Here is an 18189-nt window from a genome sequence, read left to right as displayed (position 1 = left end):
TCGCAAAGAGTCGGACAGGACTTAGTGACTGAACAATAACAATAATTATAAAGTAAATTTGGCAAAGTGTGGGCCAAGTTGGTGAAGCTGGGTAAAGGGTCTATGGAAATTGCATTTTAAATTATTTCTAAATGAAGTTTTAAAATTGCTCAAAGATCTCTGGGGTGCCCAGGTGACTGTCTCCCACCCTGATGCCCCCGTGCTTAGCCTCAGTGCTCAGCTGTCTCATGGGTGAACCTCAGGCTCCTGGTTTTCAGCCCATCACCCCCAACCCATTCCTCCTCACTATAGCCTCATCACCACGCTAAACACCTACAAGGTCGACCTGGCCTCTTTCTCCTCCTCCTCAGGGCCAGGGCGACCCCTGACCTGCCCACTCTCCCCTCTTTCCCTACTTGACTCGGCCCCCTCCTCTGTTTGCAGACCTGTCCCTCTCCTGAAATGTCTTTCTTCCAGTTCTGGGCTGAGCCCCCACTGAACCCTTCTCAGGGAAGCTCTCTCTGGGAGAGGGCAGGGGAGATGAAGCCACTGAAACAACACCAGACATAGATCTTGAGCTTTATATCTACTTGTTGAATAAATGAATGAATGAATAAGTAACCCCCTTCCCCCAAGCAGAACCCTCACCAGCTTCTCTGCTCTGTCCCTCCCTCTGGCCCAACCCTAAGTCCACGGTGGTGGAGTCTGTTTTTCTCTTCCTCAGATTGGGGGCTTCTCTAGGCTGGTCTTGGGGCCTTTCCGGAGTCCCCATTCTTGCCACAGGGACAGAGCTCACTGCAGGGTGGTTGCTTTTCAGCATGACTGATTTTGGAAAAGGCAGTTGGATGAAACTGAGCAAGATTGGCTGAGCAACAAAGCTGTGTGGGCTATGGGGTGGGGTGGACCTTTGGATATTGAGGAGGAAGGGGTTACTTTCAGGAAGCGCTGAGAGTAAGACGGGGTGTGGGTGTTTGGTAGCACACTTGAAACTCCTGGCCTGTGCCTGAGGTTCGAGGCTGCAAAAATCCCCCAAGGCTCTAGGTCTGAGAGGGTCTGAGAGGGCCTGAGTTTAGAGTTGTGAATATTTCAGATTTTAAGTCCCCCAGGAAGCTCTGTGCACGCCTCTGCATTTGTGCATCCTGGCTATGTATTCATGAGCCTTGCAGAACGTGCCTGGTTTCAGTTTCGGGGTGTCGGGGGGTGGGGGTAGGGGAGTGTCTGTTTGTGCCCGGCTCCGTGTGTGTCTCGGGCTCTGGATGTGTTTTAGGGAGCTGGAGATGTTCAGGAAGTTGGGTGTGTCTGACACCGTGGGTTGGGCCCGCTGGCCTGAGTTTCCGAGAGGGTCTTCGGGTTCCAGGCTGTGTGGGTGGAGGGTGGGCAGGGACCCCAGGAGGCCGGGCCGGGGGCGGGGGAGCTCTGGGCCGGCCCTGGGGCGGGGCGAGCCGCCCAGGGTTGGGGGCGGGGCGGCCCGGCCGTCTCACTTCAGCGAAGTTGGCTGCGCGGAGGCTGGCCCCGGACGCGCCCGGAGCCCAAGGAAGGAGGGAGAAGGGAGGAGAGAGGTGGGAGGAGGGAGGGTCGCGGCCGGCCGCCATGGGGCCGGGGCCCCGGGGCCGCCGCCCCCGCCGCCGTCGCCCGATGTCGCCGCCGCCACCCCTGCCGTCCGTGCGGACGCTGCCCTTATTGCTGCTGCTAGCGGGGCCGGGGGCTGCAGGTGAGGGGCCGGGACCCTGAGGGCGGGATGGGGTGAGTGGGTGGGGGAAGGGGAAGAATGGAGTGCAAGGCCTCCCCGAGTCTGGGACTTGGTGGGTGTGGGGGCGGTCCCTGGGAATCAGGGACCAGAGCGCAGGGGCAGCGAGCGCAGGAGCCGGGGGCAGGGACTCCGAATTGAGAGTGGGGGCGAGGCAGGACCCCAGAGACCGCAGGAACTGGGGCCCGGGAGAGATGTGGGCTGGGAATGAAGGGACCCTGGAGCCCGGGACTGGGAGCTGGAGGTGAGCGGATCAAGATTAACGGGGGAGTGGGGGGGGTAGCCAAGAATCTGGGGCGCTCTCACCAACCATGCCTGTCGAGAGCCCTGGGAAGGTCACGAATGGAAGCCAAGTACCCCCAGGTCGGGGACCCCTCGCATAAAAGCTCCCCCTCCCCATGCACACAGCCGGGGCAGGTCTGGCAGGGCGGGGGGGCCGGAGGGGGCGCGAAGTTCTCGGAGCTCTAAACTCGGAGAAAACTTCCCAGGCCGGAGCGCGGCAAGACCCGGAACCGGAGTCAGAGCTGGAGCCATAGAGGCGCCCGCGCCCCTTCCCCCGCCCGCGGCCCCTCTCCCTCCCCCGGCTGCCTGGACAGGACGGCGTCCCTGTCCCCGCCTGGGGAAGGGAGGGGAGGGCAGGGGGCGCGAGCCCACGTGCTCCTCTCCCGCTCCAGCGCCCCCTCCCAGCAGCCCGACCACCTCCCCAGCGGGCCCGGGGAGCCCCCCGCCCCTCCCCCTCCCCACTCTTCCCCTCCCCCGCCTGGGACAATGGCCGCGCCGTCTAGACACCCCCTCCCCCCCGGCAGCCTCGCGCTTTCTTTGCCAGACAAAGCGGGGACGGCAGCGGGGCCGGACCGGGGCTGCTGGGGCGCACCCCCAGCCAAGGGAGGCCTGGCCGGCAGGGGAGGGACGCGAGCCCAGTGGCCCTGGCCCTGGGTCTCTGGACGCTGCTGTGGGGCTCAGCCCGGGGAGGGGTAGGGAGGAAACAGGCCTCCCCAGCCAGCCCAGCCCAGCCCAGCCCAGCCCGGGGCGGGCAGATGGGGCAGGAGTGGGCAGGAGCAGCCGCCCCCACATGGCCTGTCATACACTCACAGGACACACAATCTTGGGCCACACATGTGGAGATGCAGATGTGTATGTGCGTGCACACACAGAGTACACCCGCACATATGCACACCCAGCTCACACAAGACACAGACATTCACAGCTCACACGTGCTCATACGATCACACATGTTCACACATACCCTGCACCACCAGCCCAAGGCCTCACACTCACTGTCTGCACACACTCAGATGCATATAGACAGAGGCAAGGACATGCCTACACCCAGCTGACACATGCAGGTATACGAGCACATCCAACCCATACCCAGACACACCCATGCACATACAAGTCACACACAGACACAACAGCTATATACCCAGATACGTAGTTCACATACACGGACACACAAGTTTCAGCCTACAAACATCTCTACATCCATGCAGGCCATGCAGACACACACATGGTCCACAGGGCCCACCGCTCAGCAAGGCCCACGGCTCATGTCATGTGGCCCCCAGCGTGAGTTCACAAACAGCCCTGGGCTCCTGTCTGGGTGATAGTGTCCTGGCTGCTTGTGCCTTGAGGAAGGGACAGAAGCCATGTTTAATGCACTCGCATGTCCAGTTTATCTCGGTCTCTCTTCTTCTTTTTTTAAACTCTGTCTCTGTCCTTGATCTCCTCTCTGTGTCTGCCTGCTTCTAGTTTCCTTCTTTTATGTCTGTTTTTCTCATCTTCTTCCTCTCCCTCTTTCTGTCTCCTGCTTGTACAACAGGCACACATGCACAAGCGGTCACACAGTGCCCCACTAACTCACATCCCGCCCCAGCCCTGACCCATCCGACAGGACAGTTAGACTGTGCCACACCGCAGAGAGACACAGCCCTTAGGGATGAGGATGCTGGGCAGGTCAGCCTGTGCCAGCTGCCCCTCCCTCAACACAGACCCCGTCCCTGTAACGCCCAATTGCTGGCTGCGCACGGTGTTCGTTCATGCCCTGGCATCTCTCCCCAGAACTAGCACGCAGGCCTGCCCAGTTGGAGTAGATGCCCAACATCAGCAGAAGGAAGCCCGGGGCCCCAGGACTCCCCACCCCTGCCCCCTCCACAACCCCGGGATCTAGGCACACAGTCCCAGACCTCCCTTCAACCCTCGCAGCACCCCCACTTCCTGCCCCCCATTCTGGCAGCTTCTGAGCCCCCACATCTGGCACAAGTCGGCCCCTCCTCCTGCCTTCCCCTGCCTTGTGGTTCCCAGGGCCCGAGTTGGCAGTGACAGCTGCAGCCCCAACAGCTGGGGCCGGGGCGGGGGGCCGTGGGAACTGTGAATGGGGGGGCTCCCTGCCCTCGCAGAGACGCCCCCAGCCTGGTGCAGCTGTTGCCCGAGGGAGGAAAGGACGGAGTCTCAATCCAGGCTGGGGTTCCTGGGCGCCTGCCTGACACCCCCACCTTCCTTCACCCCCACCCAGCCCCCCCCTGCCTGGACGGAAGCCCGTGTGTGAACGGAGGTCGCTGCACCCAGCTGCCCTCCCGGGAGGCTGCCTGCCTGTGAGTGCCTGGCTCTGAGCCATCAGTGGGCCCTGTGTGGGGAGGCGGTCTGTCTTCTCCCCCTGCCTCTGTTCACCATAGATGCTTCCACCACTTCCTTCAAGTGTGTGGCTTGGGCAACCTCTTGTTTCCCCACTGGATGGAGCAGAGCTAGGAGTAGAGGCTCTGGAGTCTGCCTGGCTGGGGTTCAAATCCCACATCATGTTGCTGATGGCCTGACTTTTTAAGCCTCAGTGTCCTAGTCTGGAAAATGGGCCCACTAATGCCAACTACACCGAATTCTCTGCTGCCTGTGGGCTTGTGTAAATCCCCTGAGGGACAGATAGTTATTCAATCAACAGATTTTCAGGGACTAGTAACAGTGGTTTGGCAGTAGTGGGGATAGCATCTGCACCTTCCCACATCTCAAGATTTAGTGGTGGGGTCACAGGAGCCCTGCTCTGCCACTTACTTTCTGTGTGACCTTGAGTGAGTCACTTCCCCTCTCTGAACCTCATTGATCTGTAAAATATAGTCCTTCTGCCTGACTTGTGACCAAAGTCCCCCCCAAATGCAGTTGTTGGAAAGTACAAGGAAAGGCAGAGGGTTGGGAAAGCAGGGCAGGGCCTGGGAAATTGCTGAGCAGAGGCAGACAGAGATCAATTTGAATTCTGGGCTCTGGGATAACCTTGAGCAAGTGCTTTGAGCTCTCTGAGCCTCATTTTTGCATCTGGAAAATGGGGCAATAACAGTTCCCTCCTTTATGGAGTTGATCGTAAAGATTAAGAGTGAAATCAGCATAGTGTCAGGCATACAGTAAGTGCTCAATAAATGGTATTTTTATTAATAGTAGAGACGTGGAAAATAGGTGCCAAAAGGAGGAACCTCTGAGGTTATGGGAAGATGCTTGGTTCCTTTTATAATATCATCATTAATAATAGCAGGTCACCCAGTAGCCATTGGTCGATTCATTAAATGCATCCATTTATTCAGCAACTTGTGTGTCCAGCCCAAGCTGGGTGGGTCTGGGGTGACTTCAGAGACCCTTTGAAGTTGCACACGCACTTTGACTCACCTCAATGCGGGGGGGAGGGGGGGGCTCAGCCTGGTAGAGCGGGTTCCTCGGGTTGGGATGGTGGGAATAGGGGGGAAAGTGTGACCTCACCTGGCGCTTCTCACTGGGGAGGCGGAGTCGCGGGACCGGGCGCCTGCGCTCTGGGACCCCGCGCCTGGAAAGCTGCCGACAGGTGAATACGCCCCCGGCTGCCCCGCCCCCCTGACAGGTGAATCACCGGCCCGCGCGGCCGCCCGGAGCCCGGATCGCCCGGAGCGGAGCGCCGGGCTTAGTCTCCAGAGGTGGTCCGTGGGAACGTCTCCCCACGCACCCCCTCATCCCTAGTCTCCTTCAAATTCCTTTCGCGGATCCCGCAGTCTGTCGCCCCTCCATGGATCCTCCAACTCTCAAAGTCTCTCAAACCCTAGTCTCTATCTCCTACTCATCACCTCTTCCCCAGCCAGTCCCCCAACCGAGTCTATGCTCCCCGCACCCCCCCCCCCGCCCCGCACTCTCCCGCCCCCATCGGTCTCCGGTGAAGCCCAGGCGATTGGGCGGGGCGCGGGCAGCGGAGAACCAGCCCGACCGGTCGGCAGGGGCGCGGGGCACAGAGCGTGGGAACCCGCCGGGGGCGCCGGGAGAGGGCCGCGCGGCCACGCCCTGCCTGCCGTGCGCGCGCGCGCGTGGTTGGGGGAGGAAGAATTCGCAGTGCTCGGCGCCCAGCGCAGCACGCCCCCTCCCGGCGCGCAGTCTTGGCGGCGGTCCTTGCCCTGCGGATCTTTGGGGAGGGGGCTTGGGAACTGGGTTCTCCCTCTGCACCCGCTCGTGCCCCGACTTGTTTCGCTGGGGGCTGGGGTGGGGGGGAATCTTGTGGGTGACGCTAAGGACTGAGTCAGCTACTTAAGTTTAGCCCCAAGCGACCGGGACAGGCCACAGGGAGGAACCCAGGCGAGGGGCGGGTAGCGTCGGGGGCCGGTCCAAGTCCCGCCCTCTGACCCCACTCTGGAGGTTTCTAGTCTTAAGACCAGCGCCCGCCTGTACCCTCACCCTCAAGGTGGCCTTGGTGCGTTTGGAGGGGGCTGGAGGCTGAAGGACCTTCCCCCAACAGGGGGCGCCAGCATTGGTGGCCACCTCCTCCCAGCAACGGGAGGAAGGGGTCTCTGCCCCAGGAAAGGAACTGAGACTTTGTGGAAGTCCTCCTGTCTGGCATGTGAGAGTTAGCCCGTACTGGTGAATGAGGCTGTGGGTTGGGGTCTGAGTCTTTGCCAGCCCAGCGCATCGTGTTAGTGTGTCCCTCTCGTCTGGTACCTTTGGGGGTTCTGCCCGTCTGTGTGCGCCTGGGTGGTTGTCTTCTGGAACCTGAGACCTTTTGCATTTGCCATTTCCTCTAGTCTTCCCCACACAGGCCTGTGGCCCCCTCCCTCACTTTCTTCTCCCACACAGTCTTCTTTTTTCCCTCACTTTGTCTGTGAAAACATAGTTGCCTTTCCCCCACCCCCATCCCTCTGTCCTCCTTATCCTGTGTTTTTAGTTTCTTGTGGCTGTGGAACAAATGACCACAAACTTGGGTGGTTTAAAACAACAGAAATTTATTCTCGCAGTTTTGGAGGCCAGAAGTCTTTGCCTTTCTCTTGTAAGGACAGTTGTCACTCAGTTTAGGGCCAGCTTGGATAATCAGGATGGTCTCATCTAGACATCTTCTATTTAATTACATCATTAATTACATTTCTTTTTCCAAATAAGGTCACAGTCACAGGTTCTTGGTCATGGACATAATTTTTCTGGGGCCACCACCCTGCCCAACTGCATCCTTCATGATCCCCATGGCCTGAACTACCCGCCGCCCGCCCACCCCCACCCCCCATCTGCATGTTGCTTATTCATTCATTATTTGTATATCTTCTCTTTGCCAGACCCGGCTATGAACATCAAGAGGGTAGGGACCACTTTAATTGTGTTTGCTGCTGTATTCCTTGGGTTTCTCAGATGGCACTAGTGGTAAAGAACCCACTTGCCGATACAGGAGACTTAAGAGATATGCAGGTTTAATTTCTGGGTTGGGAAGATCCCTTGGAGGAGGGCATGGCAACCCACTCCAGTATTCTTGCCTGGAGAATCCCAGAGATGGAGGAGCCAGCCAGTCCATGGGGTTGCAAAGAGTTGGCCATGATGGAAGTGACTTAGCATGCACGCTGTATTCCCATTGCTAAGAACCTAGTAGGTATGCTCAGGGAAACTGTTGCGTGGATGAATGAGTGTGTGTGTTTGTTTACCTGTGTGCTTCTGGTCTGTCTGGTGTGTCTCTCTTGTGTCTTGGGCTGTTCTGCCCTGACTTTCCCCACCAGGTCGTGTCTGTCCGCAGGTGCCCCCCAGGCTGGGTGGGTGAACGGTGTCAGCTGGAAGACCCCTGCCATTCCGGCCCCTGTGCTGGCCGTGGTGTCTGCCAGAGCTCGGTGGTGGCGGGGACCGCCCGGTTCACCTGCCGCTGTCCCCGGGGCTTCCGAGGTAAAGGGGGGTCTGGAAGGGAGCCCAAGGCAGGCAAGGGTGTGGTCGGCCTGGGCTCACCCTTCCTGGTTCCCGGCAGGCCCCGACTGCTCCCTGCCAGACCCCTGCCTCAGCAGCCCTTGTGCCCATGGCGCCCGCTGCTCCGTGGGCTCCGATGGCCGCTACCTGTGCTCCTGCCCACCCGGCTTCCAGGGCCGCAGCTGCCGGAGCGACGTGGACGAATGCCGGGCGGGCGGGCCCTGCCGCCACGGTGGCACCTGCCTCAACACGCCCGGCTCCTTCCGCTGCCAGTGCCCAGGCGGCTACACCGGGCCCCTGTGTGAGAGCGCCGCGGCGCCCTGCGCTCCCTCCCTGTGCCGCAACGGGGGCACCTGCAGGCAGAGCGGCGACCTCACCTACGACTGCGCCTGCCTTCCTGGTGAGGGAGCTGTACCCAGGGGAGGCAGCAGAGGCGGCGGGACAGCCGGCCCGCCTGGCAGTGACCATCCTTGCGCTCCACGCTAGGGTTCGAGGGCCAGAACTGTGAAGTGAATGTGGACGACTGTCCAGGGCACCGGTGTCTAAACGGGGGGACGTGCGTGGATGGTGTCAACACCTACAACTGCCAGTGCCCTCCGGAGTGGACAGGTGAGCGGTGGGACCTGAGGGGGGGGGCCCCTGGACGGGCACGCGCCAGGTAAGCGGACTGATGCGTCTGTGTGCCACAGGCCAGTTCTGTACGGAGGACGTGGACGAGTGTCAGCTGCAGCCCAACGCTTGCCACAACGGGGGCACCTGCTTCAACACACTGGGTGGCCACAGTTGTGTGTGTGTCAATGGCTGGACGGGTGAGAGCTGCAGTCAGAATATTGATGATTGTGCCACGGCTGTGTGCTTCCACGGGGCCACTTGCCACGACCGTGTGGCCTCTTTTTACTGTGCCTGCCCCATGGGCAAAACTGGTGAGTGACTGTTTTTTTCCCTGAAGGCAGCAGGGAGCCACTGATGGCTCTTGAGTGGGGCCAAGGATGGAGTCTGACTTGAGTCAGACTTACGCTATGCTATAAGCATAATTAAACATATTGTTCTTAATTAATTAAGCTTATGCTTAATGCTTATGCTAGAAGCTGGGTTTGGGGTGAAGGATAAGCCTGGGAGAGGCCTGGGAGGGCAGACAGTCCAGGGAAGAAGTCACAGGAATGGAGAGCTAAACTGTGAATCAGAAGGAGAGGGGACTTTTGGGAGGGGCAAAGATCAGAGAAGATGTTTGGGAGGGGGACTTGGAGTGGAGGGCAGGATATGTCAGGCAGAGGGTACTGCAGAGGCAAAAACTTAATGCTAGGACCCTCTTAGAATCATAAAAAGAGTCAATAGATTTTAAAAACAATATGAGGATATTTCCAACTTATTTTCAAATGGTTCAGAAAAAATAAAGTTACAATAGTTGAATCTAGGTGATGGGTATATGAATAAACTTTTCTGTATGTTTAAATTTTAAATAAATGATTGGGGGAGAATAGCTACTAAATATGTATGTGTATGCTAAGTTGCTTATGAACTGCAGCACTGTCAGGCTCCTCTGTCCATGGGATTCTCCAGGAGAGAATACTGGAGTGGGTTGCCGTGTCCTCTTCCAGGGGATCTTCCCAACCTAGGGATTGAACCTGCATCTCTTATGTCTCCTGCATCGGCAGGCAGATTCTTTACCACTAGTGCCACTTGGGAGGCCCACTAAATACACTGCTGGTTAATAAAAACAAACAAAAAAACAAAACACTACAATGTTCAGGGATGTGGGACCTTTGGGCAGAGCCGGGGGATGATCTGCCCTTGACCTCCACTTTTTCCCAGGACTTTTGTGTCATCTGGACGATGCTTGTGTCAGCAACCCCTGTCACGAGGATGCTATCTGTGACACGAACCCAGTCAATGGCCGGGCCATCTGCACCTGTCCACCGGGTTTCACAGGCGGAGCTTGCGACCAGGACGTGGACGAATGTTCCATTGGTGAGGGGCGCAGTCTGAGGGCAGGGAAGGAGGGGAGAGGCTGCTCCCCAGCCTCCCACACCCACACTGTGACTCCACCTTGCAGGTGCCAACCCTTGTGAGCACCTGGGCAGGTGTGTGAACACACAGGGCTCATTCCTGTGCCAGTGTGGCCGTGGCTACACTGGCCCGCGCTGTGAGACTGATGTCAATGAATGCCTGTCAGGACCCTGCCGCAACCAGGCCACGTGTCTGGACCGCATAGGCCAGTTTACATGCATCTGCATGGCAGGTGTGTGGTGGGCATGGCTGGGGCGGGGCCTGAGGCTGGGAGGCGGGGTGAGAAAAGCCTTCAGGCAGAGGGGCCCAGAGCAGACAGAACTGGAAGGGTGAGAGACTGAAGCCTGGGATGAGGGGGAGGCAGAGCCAGAGCAGAGTCTGGGGGCATGGTCCGGTGGAGTCAGGAGAACCTCAGATGGGCTGAGAGTGGAGTCTGGACGCACTGTGGGATGGAAATGACATGAGGGCAGGACCAGGGTCTGGAGTAGGGGTCACAGTGGAGACTGTGGACAGAGAGGCACTGATGCTGGGGTGAGATTGAGGCTGGGCACAAGGCTATGGTGGGCCCTTGGCTGGGAGCTGGGGAAGAGGCATAATTTGAAGAAGGAAGGAGGTGGTCTGAAGACATGCCCACATGGAGTCTCAAGCCTTGAACCATTTGGGGTCACGCTGAATGAAGATCCGGCCTGAGTCTGAAAACTGAATCTAGGGATGGGTTGGGGTCAGGGCCAAGGCTCAGGGGAAGCGGGGTATGTCCCCCCTTGCTCTCCCTTCAGACCAGAAGCTAAACCCTCATTGCTGTGACCCCCCTCCCTCCACCCCTCCAGGTTTCACCGGCACCTATTGTGAGGTGGACATGGATGAGTGTCAGAGCAGCCCGTGTGTGAACGGTGGGGTCTGCAAGGACAGAGTCAATGGCTTCAGCTGCACGTGCCCCTCGGGTGAGGACTCTGGGCCAGGGAGCCTGAGAAAGACCTTCTGGGGCAAAGACTCCAGGATGGGAGCTTATAACATCATGTTAGTGGGTTCCTATATAGCAGATACCACCTTATGAAGTTAATTTAAAAGTAAATGGGCTTTCCACCCAACTCAGGCAGCACAGGTGAGGGGTGACAGCTCTGGCCCTACCTGGGTCCCTCTGTTTATCTCACACTCCCCGCTCCAGGCTTCAGTGGGGCCATGTGTCAGCTGGATGTGGATGAGTGCGCCAGCACACCCTGCCGGAATGGAGCCAAGTGCGTGGACCAGCCGGATGGCTACGAGTGCCGCTGCGCAGAGGGTGAGGGCAGGCCAATGACAAGACCGGCAGGAATCTGGAGGCGGGGCTAGTGGGGGAAAAGGGCCAATAATAAGCTTGGGGGAAAGTTGGGGACAGAGCTGCCCCAAGGCAGGCCCGGAGCAGGACCATTGAAAGAGCCAGGAGGAGGAGCCAATCGTGGACATAAGCAGAGGTAAGGCTAGGGAGTGGGCCCAAAGGCTCTGGTAGGATAGATGTGCACTGGATTGGAGGGACCCCGTCTAAACCCTTCCATCCCCAGGGACCTCCCGTACTGTTCTGCTCCGTCACTTCAGTTGTGTCCATTCTTTGCAAGCCAATGGACTGTGTAGCCCAACAGGCTTCTCTGTCCATGGGATTCTACAGGCAAGAATACTGGAATGGGTTGCCATGCCCTCCTCCAGGGGACCTTCCCCACCCAGGGATCGAACTCATCTCTCCTGCATTGCAGGTGGATTCTTTACCCACTGAACCACCTGGGAAGCCCAGGAACCTCCCATGTGTCCACATCTCCAGTGGAGGGAGAGGCAAATCAGGGCTGGTGGTGTAAGGATTGGAAGCAGGGTCTCGCTAGGGGTATGATTTAACTGGTAGGGTCCTGGCCAGGGACAAGTCTCGGAGCTTGCCGCTGGATGGCCTCTGGCGGCCAGCCAGGGGCGGAGCCTGAACTGAGCCTGCCTCCTATTGGCTCAATGGGCCGGGCCTGAGGGAGAGCTGAGTTAGTATTGGGCAGAGGCCATGGCTATGGACAGGACCTTGGCCAGTGGGTGGAGCCTGACCCTCTGTCCACCGCAGGCTTCGAGGGCACGGTGTGTGAGCGCAACGTGGATGACTGCTCGCCAGACCCTTGCCACCACGGGCGCTGTGTGGACGGCATCGCCAGTTTCTCGTGCGCCTGTGCCCCGGGCTACACCGGCATGCGCTGTGAAAGCCAGGTGGATGAATGCCGAAGCCAGCCCTGCCGACACGGAGGCAAATGCCTAGACCTGGTGGACAAATACCTCTGCCGCTGCCCTCCTGGCACCACAGGTGGGGCCAGGGGCTGGTCTGGGACAGGAATAGTACATATGGGACACAGAGGGTCCAGGAATGGTGTTTCTGGCAGGTCACGGTGGTGGCAATCCCAGTCGTGTTCCCCTTCCCCAGGTGTGAACTGCGAGGTGAACACTGATGACTGTGCTAGCAACCCCTGCACCTTTGGAGTCTGCCGGGACGGCATCAACCGCTATGATTGTGTCTGCCAGCCTGGATTCACAGGTGGGCAAGTGGCTGCCCTGGAAACAGGGTCTTTATAGAGTGAGGGTGAAATCACCTATTTTTCCTGGCCAGGTTTTGCCCCTCTGTTTGCACGTGCTTGTCCTTAGGGATTGTCCATGCTTTGCCCTGAGAATTTTGCTTTCTTTCATTGGCATGTGTCCCCATGTTGGCTCAAGATTATCCTGGTATGTCCATGAAGGTGTTCAGACTCAGAGGTTGAGGTGTTTCTGAGTGGGGCCAAGGCAGTCCTTGGCGGAAATGAAAGTGACTTCATATAAGTTTGGGGGCAAGGGTGATCTGGGGCGAGGTATCTCTGGGTTACGGAGGTGGCTGTCCTAATTTGCACAAGAGCTGATGTGTTACGAAGCAAATGAGATGGTCCTTGCTCAAGGGTGTGACTGTGCTAAATGGTGCAAGGTTGCCTTTCCCTGGTTGGCTCCGCTATCCTTGTCCTGGGACGAGGTTGCCTGCCTGCTCCCCAGGGCCCCTCTGCAACGTGGAGATCAACGAGTGTGCGTCCAACCCCTGCGGCGAGGGAGCCTCCTGCGTGGATGGTGAAAATGGCTTCCGATGCCTCTGCCCACCTGGCTCCCTGCCCCCGCTCTGCCTTCCCCCAAGCCATCCTTGCGCCCAGGAACCCTGCAGTCATGGCATCTGCCACGATGCGCCTGGAGGGTGAGGTCTCTCCCCAGCTCCCTGACCCCCGCAGCTTCTCTCCCCTCCTGCCAGCCCTGACTGCCTCCCTCACCAGGTTCCGCTGTGTGTGTGAACCTGGCTGGAGTGGCCCTCAGTGCAGTCAGAGCCTCACTCGAGATGCCTGTGAATCCCGTCCCTGCCGGGCAGGCGGCACCTGCACCAGTGATGGAATGGGCTTCCGCTGCACCTGTCCCCCTGGTATCCAGGGTGCGTGTCTCCACCTTTCCTCCCCAGGGCCTCTTCCTTCCTTCTTCCTTCTTATTTCCTTTCTGCTTCATTCTCTCTTCCTTCTCTGCATTTGCCCCTTTTTTTCTTTTCCTTTCACACTCTTACACAGGAGCTTGGGAGGTGGGTATCAAGGTGGGGACCTTGTGGGGAGATGAGATCAAGGAATCTCTCAAGACTGTCTTACTCTGCCTGTCCACTACAGGCCATCAGTGTGAGCTGCTGTCCCCCTGCACCCCGAATCCCTGTGAGCATGGGGGCTACTGTGAGTCTGCTCCTGGCCAGCTGGCTGTCTGCTCCTGCACCCCTGGTTGGCAAGGTACACCAGTTGCTGCTTCTGTCCTTCACCTCCTCTGCAACTTGCTCCATACTGGGTGATGCTGAGGACCCAGAGAAGGAGTACCCGCACCCCCCGGCTCTGCCTTTAAAAAACAAATTTTTTTTTTAGTAAATTGTTTACTTATTATTTATTTGACTGTACTGGGTCTTAGTTGCAGCATGTGTGATCTAGTTTCCTGACCAGGGATTGAACCCAGGCCTCCTGCTTCGGAAGCACAGAGTCTTAGCCACTGCACCTGGTTCTGCCTTTTAAGGGAGCTTCCTTCTGGGAAGGAACGGAGCTAGACAGAGACATTTGCAGCCTGTGTAGTCAGTTCAGGAGAAGAGGAAGGGATATGGGCTGTGTTGTTCATTGTTTAGTTGCTAAGTCATCTCTGACTCTTTTGACCCCATGGAGGGCAGCACGCCAGGCTTCCTTGTCCTTCACCATCTCCCGGAGTTTGCTCAAATTCACGTCGATTGAGTCCGTGATGCCATACAACCTCCCATCTCACCCTCTGTTGTCCCCTTCTCCTCCTGCCCTCAATCTTTCCCAGCATCAGGGTCTTTTCCAATGAGTTGGCTCTTAGCATCAAGTGGCCAAAGTATTGGAGATTCGGCTTCAGCTCCAATGAATATTCAGGGTTGATTTCCTTTAGGAGTGACTGGTTTTGGTTTGATAAGGGCTTGAGAATCTAGAATTCAGGCTGAGAGTTTGGGGAGAGCCTGGAGGAGCAGGCCTCAATCACAGAATCACATTCTCCACCCGCTGAAATAAGGAGAGGGGCGTGCTAGAACAGTATGTGCAAAATGCCCAGAGGCAAACTGTTCTTGCCTTCATCTATGTCAGTCTTAAGATTCCTCCTGAGCACCAGGTACTCCCGGACCCTGCCCTGCATCTGCTAATCCTGGATGTTATTTTGCTCCCCACCCCCAGGCCTCCGATGTCAGCAGGATGTGGATGAGTGTGCCAGCCCCTCACCCTGTGGTCCCCATGGTACCTGCACCAACCTGGCAGGGAGTTTCAGCTGTACCTGCCATGAGGGCTACAGTGGCCCTTCCTGTGATCAGGACATCGATGACTGTGACCCCAGTGAGTTCAAGGGAGCTCTTGGAGGGAGGGCTCTGACCTAGGGAACATGTTCATCAAGTTGCTACAGTACGCCTAGCACTGTACTTTGATTTCATCTTCACAGTTGTCTTACTTTCTCCATTTGTTCATGAAAACTGAGGCCCCACAGAGGTTAAGTGACTTGCCCAAGGTCGTGCAGCGAGTAGAGAGAAGAGCTAGGATAGGAGCACAGGTCTGTTTGACTCTGAAACCTGTAAACTGCGTCTGGCAGCAAGCAAGTTAAAATTGTATGTAAAGTATGAGATAATAGGCCCCTTAGTGAGTCACCAGGAGCACTGTTCAATAGACAAATAATGCAAGTCACATATGAATTAAGTTTTTTTAGTTTATTTTTTAAAAATCTTTTTTTATTTTTGAATTAATTAAAAAAAAATTTATTTCGTTGCACCAGATCTTAGTTGCAGCATGGGGGATCTTGTTCCCTTACCAGGGATCAAACCCAGGCCCCCTGCATTGATTGGGAGCAGGTAGTCTTAACCTCTGGACCACCAGGGAAGTCCTTGAATTAATTATTTTCTAATATCCACATTAAAAAGCAAACAAAATGACAACAGGTGATATTAAATTTAATAATATATTTTATTTAACCTAATACATAAAAACATTATCATTTCAACATGTAATCAATATAAAATGATTGAGGTATTTTACATTATTTTTTTCTTTTTTCATATGGAATCGTCATGATCTGCTATCTGGTGTCTATTTTATGCTTACAGTACATCTCAAATTGGACCAACCACATATCAGGTGCTCAAGAGCCATATGTAGTCAGTGACCACCATACTGACTAGCCCAGGCCTGGAGGAGACCTCCTGTGCCAAACTCAGGAATTAAGCAGATACAACCAGTACTTGGGATTTCCCAGGTGGTGCTAGTGGTAAAGAACCCACCTGCCAATGCAGGAGACATAAGAGATGAGGGTTCGATCCCTGGGTGGGGGTGATCCTCTGAAGGAGGGCATGACAACCCACTCCAGTATTCTTGCCCAGAGAATCCTGTGGACAGAGGAGCCTGGCGGGCTACAGTCCATAGAGTCAAACAGATTCAGATATGTCTGAAGCGACATAGCACGCACGCAGGCAGCTAGCACTTGGCAGCTCAAAGGGACCTTTTGGGAGCTTCTCAAACCTTTCCTCCCTTCCACATAGAGGAGGTTTCCATCAGATAAGGGAGGGGATGAGGCCTCAGAGAGGACAGGGTTTGGTTCCCCTGGCTAAGTGTGCTCCTGCCAGTGAAGCCTGGTTTTCTCCCGATTTCCCTCTACGCAAGGCATGGCCAGGCCAGGGGGTGAGGTGCGTGACCAGACCTCCCTTCTGACCGTAGACCCCTGCCTGAATGGTGGCTCATGTCAGGACGGAGTGGGCTCCTTCTCCTGCGCCTGCCTCCCTGGCTTTGCCGGCCCCCGCTGCGCCCGAGACCTGGACGAGTGTCTGAGCAGCCCCTGCGGCTCCGGCACCTGCACAGACCACGTGGCTTCCTTCACCTGCACCTGCCCGCCCGGTTATGGCGGCTTCCGCTGCGAGCAGGACCTCCCCGACTGCAGTCCCAGGTGGGTGGGGCCGCTCCTGGGGGGCGGGGACCCTGGCATCGGATGGGGCGTGGGACCCGAGGAGCCGGGGACAAGGAGTCCTCGGCTGGACACTCACTTCAGGACTCTGATGCCTGATGGGAACGTGTCCGGGAAGGGGCAGGACATCTGTTGGGAGGTCCCCTTAGGTACCCTGGTCCCTGCGGGAGCAAGGCCAGGCCAGGGTGGGGCCTCCACAGAGCCCTGAAGCACCTGCGGTACTGGGGTTAAGGGACACGACAGGGCGGGGCCTTTGGGGGACCTCAGCTTCTCCCTGGCGTCTTGTCACACTTCCGCCCGAGGGAGGCCAGGAGCGGGGCGGGGCCTCTGAAGGGCGGGGCCTGACGCGCCCCGCCTTTCCCTCCAGCTCCTGCTTCAATGGAGGGACCTGCGTGGATGGTGTGAACTCCTTCACCTGCCTGTGCCGCGCGGGCTACACTGGCGCACACTGCCAGCATGAGACGGACCCTTGCCTCTCGCGGCCCTGCATGCACGGGGGCGTCTGCACTGCCGCCCACCCCGGCTTCCGCTGCGCCTGCCCAGGGGGCTTCACCGGCGCTCAGTGCCAGGTGGGCGGGGTCACTGGAGCCGTGGGGGCGGAGTCTAGAGGGATGTTCTGGGGGAGGGGCCGTTTGGGTACCTTGGTTGGTTGAGGAGGCAGCCTGGATCCTGGGGAGGAGTTGACACAGGGATTGCGGTGAGGGGCCTGTCAGGGATCCTGGGGGAGAAATCTGGAGAGGCGTTCTGGAGCCTGCTCAGGACCTTGGAGGAGAAGCTGGGCAGGGTTTCTAGGGGTCCCCGAGTGTGGACACTCCGGCCTTCCTCGATAGACGCTGGTGGACTGGTGCAGCCGCTCGCCCTGTCAGAATGGGGGTCGCTGTGCCCGGACAGGGTCCTCTTTCTACTGCCTTTGCCCCCCGGGGTGGAGCGGCCGGCTATGTGACATCCGGAGCCTGCCCTGCAGAGAGGCCGCAGCCCAAATCGGTGAGGGGGGGTGTGTGATTGGGTGTGTGCGCATATACTTCCTGCTAGGATGAGCTGAATGAGAGCGCATCAGAGCTTATGGACGTGGTGGGGTGTGTGAGTGCGTGTGGATATGACCAGGACACGGTGGTGTGTGTGTCTATCACTGTGAAACGACTGGGATGTCTGCGATGCCTTGTGTGACCTAGCTGATGTGAGCTTTGAAAGTGCGCGCGCGCGTGCGCGTGTGTGTATGTGTCAGTGTGAGGGGATGTGGGAACCCAGTGGAATGTGTGTGACGCCTTGGTGACCGAGGCTAGTGGGGATGCTGGGTGTGCTGTGTATGACGGGGGCAGGGAGGAGGGAGTCTGCCTGATGCCGCTCTCCTCTGCTCAGGGGTGCCCACGGAGCAGCTGTGTCAGGCGGGTGGGCAGTGTGTGGACAAGGACAGCTCCCACTACTGTGTGTGCCCAGAGGGCCACACCGGCAGCCACTGTGAGCAGGAGATGGACCCCTGCTTGGCTCAGCCCTGCCAGCATGGGGGCACCTGCCGAGGCTACATGGGCGGTTATGTGTGCGAGGTAAGGAGCACCCAGGGGAGGAGACGGAGGGCTGCTCACTCCTGGGTGAGTCTGGCTACACATTTCTGTGTGTCTAGAGCCTAGTGCAGGGTCCCTCTCTAGGCATGTCTGGGTTTTTGCTTTTGTGACTCTGGGTGTCTCTGTGGTGTCACTCTGGGTAGATCTCAGGATGTCTGCGTCTGGCTCTGCCTCCGTCTTTCGTTATTTCTTGGACGTATGTGTCTCTGTGCATGGTGTCTCTATGGGTATGAATGGCACACATGTGCCAATGTCTGAGTGTGCGTCTCTGGC

General features: G+C 57.6%; 1 protein-coding gene across 2 annotated transcripts in view; it reads left to right on the top strand.

The window, feature by feature from the left end:
- The first annotated feature begins 1483 nt into the window (after positions 1 to 1483).
- The window catches only part of NOTCH3 (notch receptor 3), a 39428-nt gene continuing 22722 nt past the window's right edge, over positions 1484 to 18189 (top strand). Inside the window, exons 1-20 of one of the 2 annotated variants that reach the window (XM_043467124.1) lie at positions 1484 to 1690; positions 4239 to 4317; positions 7713 to 7855; positions 7935 to 8273; positions 8360 to 8482; positions 8563 to 8796; positions 9686 to 9841; positions 9927 to 10112; positions 10708 to 10821; positions 11046 to 11159; positions 11952 to 12185; positions 12303 to 12413; positions 12896 to 13088; positions 13165 to 13316; positions 13540 to 13653; positions 14590 to 14745; positions 16111 to 16336; positions 16722 to 16923; positions 17185 to 17338; positions 17714 to 17898. In XM_043467124.1, the coding sequence (XP_043323059.1) occupies positions 1570 to 1690; positions 4239 to 4317; positions 7713 to 7855; positions 7935 to 8273; positions 8360 to 8482; positions 8563 to 8796; positions 9686 to 9841; positions 9927 to 10112; positions 10708 to 10821; positions 11046 to 11159; positions 11952 to 12185; positions 12303 to 12413; positions 12896 to 13088; positions 13165 to 13316; positions 13540 to 13653; positions 14590 to 14745; positions 16111 to 16336; positions 16722 to 16923; positions 17185 to 17338; positions 17714 to 17898 (3336 nt within the window). In that variant the 5' untranslated portion in view covers positions 1484 to 1569. Of the gene's footprint in view, positions 1691 to 1918; positions 1971 to 4238; positions 4318 to 7712; positions 7856 to 7934; positions 8274 to 8359; positions 8483 to 8562; positions 8797 to 9685; positions 9842 to 9926; positions 10113 to 10707; positions 10822 to 11045; positions 11160 to 11951; positions 12186 to 12302; positions 12414 to 12895; positions 13089 to 13164; positions 13317 to 13539; positions 13654 to 14589; positions 14746 to 16110; positions 16337 to 16721; positions 16924 to 17184; positions 17339 to 17713; positions 17899 to 18189 lie in introns of those variants that run through there. The other variant, XM_043467125.1, reaches the window with a different exon arrangement.

The sequence above is a fragment of the Cervus canadensis genome, chromosome 4 (genome assembly GCF_019320065.1).
Source record: "Cervus canadensis isolate Bull #8, Minnesota chromosome 4, ASM1932006v1, whole genome shotgun sequence".
In the NCBI taxonomy this organism is placed as follows: domain Eukaryota; kingdom Metazoa; phylum Chordata; class Mammalia; order Artiodactyla; family Cervidae; genus Cervus; species Cervus canadensis.
Note: the sequence above shows the minus strand (reverse complement) of the source record. Positions and strands in the feature narration are given on the sequence as shown.